This window comes from Narcine bancroftii, unplaced genomic scaffold, assembly GCF_036971445.1.
Source record: "Narcine bancroftii isolate sNarBan1 unplaced genomic scaffold, sNarBan1.hap1 Scaffold_240, whole genome shotgun sequence".
NCBI classification, from domain to species: Eukaryota; Metazoa; Chordata; class Chondrichthyes; order Torpediniformes; family Narcinidae; genus Narcine; species Narcine bancroftii.
In genome coordinates this window covers 353,754-362,608 of record NW_027211975.1, presented here as the reverse complement: position 1 = coordinate 362,608, position 8,855 = coordinate 353,754, and the positions used below count along the sequence as shown (strand labels likewise).

General features: G+C 45.7%; 1 protein-coding gene across 2 annotated transcripts in view; it reads left to right on the top strand.

The window, feature by feature from the left end:
• The first annotated feature begins 2,309 nt into the window (after positions 1-2,309).
• Positions 2,310-8,855, top strand: part of LOC138750717 (protein OS-9-like) — a 100,768-nt gene continuing 94,222 nt past the window's right edge. The window contains exon 1 of one of the 2 annotated variants that reach the window (XM_069912815.1): positions 2,310-2,698. In XM_069912815.1, coding sequence (XP_069768916.1) covers positions 2,555-2,698 — 144 coding nt within the window. In that variant the 5' untranslated portion in view covers positions 2,310-2,554. The remainder of the gene's footprint in view (positions 2,699-8,855) is intronic. The other variant, XM_069912813.1, reaches the window with a different exon arrangement.

The following is an 8,855-nucleotide window of genomic DNA, read 5'->3' as shown; positions in this document are numbered from 1 at the left end:
GTCCACACCTTTCAACATTTGAAATGTTTCAATGAGATCCCCTCCATTCTCCTAGATTCCAATGAGTACAGATGTTAACTGACACAAAGTATCCTTCCAGCAGACTAGACCTCAAAAGTTGACTAACCATTGCTCCCTCGTGGATACTGATTGACCCTGAGTCCCTCCAGCAGATAAAGGTTTCCTGACCCCAAATGTTGTCTGACAATTTATACCCATAATGCTCTCTGACCATTTCTACCCACACTCCTCTCTGCCCAATGCATCCCTCCAGCAGATAAATTGTTGACTGACCTGCTTAGCCCCCCACCTCCCCGCACCCAACTTTTTTTTTAATCAGAATCAGAATTTATTGTCATGAGCATGTCACGAAATTCGTTTTATGGTGAGAGAACATTGCAAATATGGCAATAAAATTACATTTAAAAATAAATTAGTGCAAAAAATTAAGAGAAAGTGAGATACTGTTTGATTCATTGGCCATTCAGAAATCTGATGGCAGAGGGGAAGAAGCTCTTTTTGTGCCACTGGGTGTTTGTCTTCAGGTTCCTGTACCTCCTTCCCGATGGTAACAGTGAGAAGAGGTCACGGCTTGGGTGGTGATGGTCCTTGAGGATAGAGGTTGCTTTCTTCAGACATCGAATCTTGTATATGACCTCAATGCCTCGATGGATTGGTTGCATCAGTCTGGTGTGGAGGCACCAAATCTCACGACAAGAAAAACACCAGAGTTGTTAACTTGGCGTCTAACATCACAGGCATCAGACTTCACTCCATTGAGGACATGTACATGAAGCGGTGTCTTAAAAAAAAATGTGCTCTATTCTTAAAGACCCCCACCATCCAGGCCCCCATCACTCTGCTACCATCGGGAAGGAGGTACAGGAAGCTAAAGATGAGCACTCAGTGACACGTGGAATGACCAGCGAACCAAAAGCACTGCCTTACTTTTCATGCACTATTATTTTTATTTTTTTTAAATATTATTGTTGTAAGATGGTTCATAATATGAATGCACTGTGATGCTGTCGCAAAACACTGAATTTCATCACTTGCTCGTGACAATAAATTCTGATTATGACTGATGCCCATACTGGCTGAATTCACAACTCTCTGAAGCCTTTTCCTACATTGGTACCTTCATATCAGACAGTGATACAATCTATCAGAATGCTCTCCATGGTACACCTGAAGAAATTTCCAAGTCTTTGGTGAGCTACTAAATCTCCTGATATTCCTCACAAAATATACCAGCTAGCGAGCCTTCTTTGTGATGTCATCAACAATGAAGCTCCAGGATAGATCTTCTGAGATGTTGACAACCAAGAATTTTAAGCTCTTAAGATCAGCTCTTCCTGCCACTGATCCCTCGACGAAGACTGGTTTGTGTTCTCTTGATTTCCTGCTCCTGAATGTGGCATCAAGGGAAGACGTCTTTGTAAAGAAGGCTTTTGGGACATTGGCCTTCATAAATCAAGGCATTGAGTTTTGGAGTAAAAACACAATGCTGGAGAAGCTCAGCAGGTCAAACAGTATACCTAACAAAGATAAAGATACATAACGTGTCAGGTTTGATCCCTTCATCAAGATATGAGCAATTCTTTTTGCTCATACCTTGATGAATGGCACAATTCAAGCTCATTAAGTTATGTATCTTCATGTGTCTGTATGACCTCAGTTTCTCCACCAACATTTGTGTTTTTACTTCAACCACGTCTATTGCGTCTAGGAGTTGGGATGTAACGATAAAGTTGTATAAGACATTGGTGAGGTCAAATTTGAAGTATTGGGTGCAGTTTTGGTCACCTAACTACAGGAAAGCTTTCAATAAAATTGAAAGAGTACAATGATTTACTGCGATGTTGTCACATCTCATACCAGTAAAAGTGAAACATATCCTTTTCTCATAAGTGTGACAATTAACCTGTATGTGATGTGAGGTTTTTGGGACATTACAATTACAATAATAGAACGAAATGTGCTTTCAACATGTGCTTTTCGGAAGGAAAAGTCAACATCGCAGTGAACGAAGGCTTCACCATGATTGACAACCAGCCCAACCAATCGTTGTGCGAATAGTGGTAAAACCATCTGATGACAACCAATCAGACGAGACGAATGTGTTGCCCCTACCTAATTTTGTTACCCGTTCTCACAGACCCTTGTCCTCAGTAACGACTGTGTTATCCTGTCAACTTTCACAGACCATAACAAGATTCTCCGCTCAATTGTCCTCACGCTGCTTCGCAGATGCAGAACACGGGAGGGGGCGGGGGGGAGGTGTTGAATGACGTGTTGTTGATCAATTGTGGTCGGCGTGGGGGACACGTCGTGGCTTGATTGGCTCCTGTTGACCAATCGCCCGAGAGGGAAGGCGGGACGGCCCTCGAAGCAACTCCGGGACCATCTGAGAGACGTGATCGTCGATCAATTGTGGTCGGCGTGGCGGCGCGTCGCTGTCCTCATTGGCTTTTGCCGACCAATCGGCCGCGAGGGAATTGGGAGCGAGAGAAAGTCCGGGCTGGATCTTTGCGCGCCTGCGCAGTACTTCAAGATGGCGGGCAGCGCTGGGAGGAATCTGGCTGTCAGTGTGTGGGCGCTGCAGTTACTCTGCCTCTCGGCCTTTCTTAACATCGAAGAGCTCAACGAGATGAAGTATGGCATCGAGATCCTCTCGGACCCCATCATCAAAGGACAGGCGAGTTGTCACGGGGGAGATTGGGGGTCGGCTGACCGTTGCCTCCGAGGGTCACGAACGTCCCGACCCGTTCAGCATCAGTCAGGTTTATTGTCAAGGACGTGTGTCATGAAATGTGTTGTCTTGCGACAGCGGCATGGTGCGGAATGACTATAACTTAGAATTCCAATTCCTTTATTGTCATGTAATTAAACACAAAATGTAATATTGCAGGAAAAGATTTGCCATCATCAGAAATTGCCCGGTGCTCCTTGCAGTCACAGAAAGATAAGCAAAAGAGGATTTCCCCCACAGTCACTGGGTGTCTGTGGATTCACCCCCAGCGTTCCTGCAGCCTCTGCCACCACACAAAGTCCAGTGCAAACCATCAGCAACCTGAGCTCCAGATCCAAACCTCTGACACGTTCAGGAAGCTTTCAGCACCCTCTGCCTGATACCTGGTACTCCTTCAGCCAGACTCAAGTCAGTCACCAGCAGTTTGCAGCCTGCTGCGAGTCCCTCAGCGGCAGTTGCCAAGACCACATAGCCTTTGTGGGATCCTTGTCTGAGTCACCAACGGCATGCTGCCTGTGTGCTGTTCAGCCTCCGAGCCCCTCACGGGTCTGCTGCTGTGGTCACCATCCTGTTGGTTGCCTCCTCTGCTTCTCCATCTCAAATGGGGGAAGGGGGATGGTCTCCACCCGAGAGGGAAGCACAGTTGGTGAAGCGGTTAGTGCAATACCTTTACAGTGCCAGTGATTTGGACTCGAGTTGTCTGTAAGGAGTTCCTTCCATGTCTGCATGGGTTTCCCCCCCCAAGGGTTCCTGCTTCCTCCCACCGTTTGATACATATTGGGAGTGTAGGTTAATTGGGTGGCATGGATTCATGGGCTGAAATGACCAGTTACCATGCTGGATGTGTAAATTTAATTTTTTTGGTGCCCTGTGCCAGTCCTCTGCTACCCTGGAGTCTGCAACCTCTTATGGCCCCTGCGAAACATAGGCACCACCATTTTTCCATAAATACAGGATTTGCAAGTAAATAGTGCAAAAAAAAAGTGAGGTAGTGTCTGTGGTTTATTGTCTTTTGGGAAATCTGATGGCGGAGGGGAAGAAGCTGTTTTGTAATATTGGGTGTTTGGCTTCAGGCTCCTGTACCTCCTTCCTGATGGTAGGAGTGTGAAGAGGGCAGCAGTGTGAAGAAGGTGTGGGTGGTGAGGGTCCTTGAAGATAGAGGCTGCTTTCTTGTGACACTGCCTTTTAAATGGACCAGAGACTCCTGCCCATGATGGCGCTGCCAAGTTTACAGCCCTCTGTAGCCTTTCCTGCCACCTCCATACCAGACAGTGATACAACCAGTCAGAATGCTCTCCACAGTACAACATGTAGAAATTTACCGGTCTTTGGTGACATACCAAATCTCCTTAAATTCCTCACCAAGTATTTTCACTGCCGAGCCTTCTTCATGGTTGCATCAACATGGAGGCCTCAGGACTCAACATCAGAGATGTTAGCATCCAGGAATTTGAAGATCCTTGCCCTTTCCATTGCTGACCCCTCGATTGTTTGTGTACTCCTGGTTTCTCCTTCCTGAAATCCACAGTCAATTACGTAGCTTAACAGATGCCCAGACAGCCAAAGGATGCTCATGGTGTTGTGTTCTCTTCACCTCTGAAATGGCATGTAACCAACTCAGTTCATTGCAGATTAATTGAAAGAATATTTACATGTAGGTTTTTGTCACACACCCATCATGTAGTGATGGTGTGACATTGGTATGTGTGCATGTTAGCAAAGAGTGGGAGGTGAGATTCTGCTCGTTGTCTTTCGTGACTGGAACATTAGTTTTTAATTTCATGGAAGAAATTTTATGAACAAAAGATTCACACTGTCACTAGCATAATTGGCAGACACTCTGTTTTAATACAGCACCTATTTTGGGGTTAACAGCTTTGGCATTGACATGAACATAGTTGGCACTGTGTAATTGGATCATGGATTTCTTCACTGCCAGACTACAATCAGAGAAGATTGGTAAGAACTTCTCTTCCACAATCTCCATCAGTACTAGAGCACCACAAAGCTGTGTTCTTAGCCCCCTGCCCTACTCACTTTACATCTACGACCATTTGGCTCAGTACGACAGTAACACCATCTACAAATTTCCCAACGATATCATGGTCTTCCTTCTTCTGGCTATCCATCCAGTAAGATGATGATGGTTCCTTTCAGTCAGTTTGTGGGATTTGATAATGTGTATCTGGAGTGGCTGTACAGGCCGATATTTGACAGGCCCTGCTTGCCACATACTTGACAGGTAAGGCCTGGAGGGCAACAGGGATAGAAGCTCTGTTGTGGTGCTTCCTGTGCCCTTGTTGCATCTTTGAGCTTTTACTCAGCAGAGTCCACACCTTTTTTGATGGTGTTCCTCCACTGCAAGCGATCTTGAGCCAGATCCTGTGCAGAGTATGCTTGTACCGTAGTCTCTGGCCTCCTTGTTTTTGGGTACTACTGGGCACTTGGGTGTACAAGATGTCCTTGGGGTGCCTACTGTCAGGTATTCTGACAACATGTCCTGCCCAGAGCAGTTGAAATTGAATTTTGAAACTGCTGGCATTCTGGCTTGAGAAAGGACCTTGATATCAGAGACCTTGTCTCTTCGTCGGAGAATGTAGGTAACACTGCTGTAGTTGGTCAAGTTGGTGTAAGTGACTCTGATTTGAGCACCACGTCTCACATCCATATAGTAAGGCTGAAATGACAATGGCCCTGTATATCTTGGACTTGGTGGCCAACCTGATGTTCTGTGACCAAACCTGAACTTTCAGCTGACCAAAGGCAAAGCAGGTCTTTCTGGTTCTTGACTCAATCTCTACATTTATAGAAGCTGAGCATGTTATTTTGCTTGTTGGCAGCATTGAGATGAGTGTCCTTAATGAGGACAGTTGGTTCTTTGTAGCTTGAGCAAGGAGCTGGTTGGTACATAATTTCTGTCTTTTTCAGGCTGATTGTCAACCCATAGCTCTTAGCCGCACAGGCGAAGCGACTGGTGATCTCCTCTAGGCCTTTGAGTGAGTGGGCAACCAGTGCACAGTCATCAGCAAATTGTAGTTCGTGCACCACAATGTCCTTGATTTTTGTTTTTGCTCTCAATCTTGTGAGATTGAGGAGCCTGCCATGAGCCCTCATTTGTAGGACGACCCCTAGCTTCAGGTCTGATATGACTCGTTTAATGGAGAAAGAACATCAGAAATTAAAAAGAGATTGGGTAGGTGAAGTGGTAGCCTCAACATTTAACTCTAAAGCAAGAGGAGTTGCAATAGTGATTAATAAAACTTTATCTGTTAAAATTCAAAAGGTGATTACTAATCCTGCAGGGAGATTTGTTTTGATTCCTTTTCAAATTTATTCTGAAACGTGGACACTTATGAGTATTTATGCACCAAATGTAGATGATGAATGTTTTATTCATGATACTTTTAGGCATTTAACTGAAGCTTATGAGAAAATTTTGAAAGGAGGGGATTTTAATTACTGTCTTGACCCAGTGTTGGATAAGTCTGTAAGATCAGTTGAAAGAGCAAAAGCAGCAAAGTTGATTTTGAGTTTGATAAAAGATCTGAATTTGATAGATATTTGACAGAGGCTAAATCCAAAGGAAAAGGACTATTCTTTTTATTCACATAGGCATGATTCTTATTTGAGAATAGATTGATTTTTAATATCTGTGCAATTGCATACAGAGGATTATATCTGATCACTACCATTTCTCATGACATGTTTGGTCCCTGAGGAGGAAAACAAAATTGGTTATTAGGTGGATTTTTGTGACTTTATAAGGAAACAAATTCAAGATTTTTTAGAAATAAATTCTAACTCAGTTGACAATAAATTTGTTCTTTGGGATGATTTGAAGGTGGATTCATGAGGTCAGATAATAAGTTATACTGCAAAAATTATGAAAGATTCTATGAGAGGTTGAGCAATTGGAAAAGGAAATGGAAGGATTTACAAAGAAAGGCTTCTGATGAGAAAAGTAAAAATCTAATAACAAAAATACTTCATGATAAATACAATTTAGACCTATAGAACAGAAAAATTAATTGAGAGAACTAAACAGTTATTGTGGCTATTATCGGCCACTGCGAGTGGAAGAAACCTGCTGAGTCGAGTAGAGTTTCAAACCAATTGATTTACTGATTCAAACTTGTGCACTTAAAAAGTCTAAGCTGGTCCAGCTGTCTCAGCATTCATGCAGGCGGAAATAATGTCAACTTCCTTTCCGTTGTCTTGCCCTGCACTGAGAGCTTCCGAGTATGTATCTGACTGCAACTGCTGCCGCTGGTTCGCCTGCTGTGTGGGTGAGCTGCCACTTGACCCCCACCCCCAGCCACCATGTTGTTCTTCCCTGAGATATGTTGATCGTGGTGGTGAATTCAAGTATGAACGACAGGTGTCACTGCTGATGGGCTGACCACGGGTCGGACACCTTGGTGAACGCAAAGGTGAGGGGCTTGTGATTGGTGAAGATCGTGAACTCTCTCCCTTACAGGAAATACCTGAAGTGTCAAATGGCCAGATATAGAGGCAGCAGCTCTCTGTTGAACACGCTGTTCTTGATCTCTGGGGGCCATAGGTGTCAACTGAAGAAGGTGAGCAGCTTCCATTGGCCTTTGCTTAACATTGAAGTTCACAACTGACTGCTGCTTCGGAGGCGTCTACAGCGAGGGCTATTGGGACATCTACCCAGGGATGGACCAGAAGTGTGGTGTTTGCTAGAGCGTCCTTGGCCTGGTCAAAAGCTGCTGTCGCTTCTTCTGGCCACGCTATCTCTTTGTTTTTGTCAGACATCAAGTTGATCAGGGGGCACATGATCTGGGCTGCTGAGGGGATGAAATGGTGGTTAAAAATTAACCATTCTTGCAGGCCCTTGACTGTTGGTCCTGGTGAATTTTTGAATGGTCTCCACTTTCCTTGGCAGGGCAACAGCTCTGTGACAGGTGATCCGGTGCCCCAATAAGTCAATGGTGGGCAGGCCGAACTGGCACTGGCAAGGTAGTTCGCCATGCTGTAGTTACTGAGGTGGTGGCAGAGTAGGCACAGGTGTGCTAGGTGTTCCTGGCAGGAGCGGCTGTCTACCAGGATGTCATCCAGCTAGATGAATAGAAAGTCCAGGTCCTGGCCTACTCCATCCATGAGGTGTTGGAAGGTCTGGGCTGTATTCTTTAGGCCGAATGACATTGTAAGGAATTCGAAAAGTTCGAACAGGGTTATGGTGGCTGCCTTTAGGATATTATCCGGGTGGACAGGGACTTGATGATACCCTCGCACCAGGTCTATCTTTGAAAAGATGTGTGCCCTGTGCAGGTTGGCCATGAAGTTCTGGATGTGAGGGACTAGGTGCCTTTCAGAGCTGGTCGCTTTGTTCAGCCTCCTGTAATCCCTGCACAGCCTCCATCCTCCTGCAGACTTGGAGATGCCTGCAGGCTGTTTGAATGCCACACGATCCCCATCTCCTCCATCTTGTTAGACTCCTCCCTTGCTAGTGGTAACTTGCGTATTCTGGTGTGCAGCGGGTGTCCTTGAGTAGAAATATATTTGGGGGTTGTGGTGGAAAACTATGGTGTGATGATGGATGGGAACTCCAACAACACCTTGGCGAATTCGTTGTCCACACACGTGATTGAGTCCAGGTGCGGAGCCAGCAATGACTTTACGTCGACTAGCTGTTGTCTGCTGGTGAACCTGAAGGGACAATGTGCATGGAGGAAGTCTGCACCTATCAATGGTTGTGACACTGCGGCCAGTGTAACTGTCCATGTGATTCGGCTGGAACCAAATTGCAATGGGGTAGTGCGGTGCCGTAGGTACAGATGGTGCTGCTGTTGGCTGCATTGAGTTCTGATCCGGCCCTTCTGGTCCTGGTATCTTGGCTCAAGGTGGGGGGGTGGGGAAAGGAGGCCGATTTCTGCTCCTGTGTGTACTAGGAACCTGTGCCTTGAGTGTCTGTCAGATATACAGGAGGCTATCCTGCTGGCCAGCTGCCGTAGTGTTGCAGTTGGCATCAGCAGGCCCTGGATCCCCACCTCTGATGGTAGAAACACCAAGAGCTGTTGCTGTCTCTTGGTGTTGCTGACTTGTGTTGCTGGGGCATGGAGTTGCTGGGCCTTCGGTCATT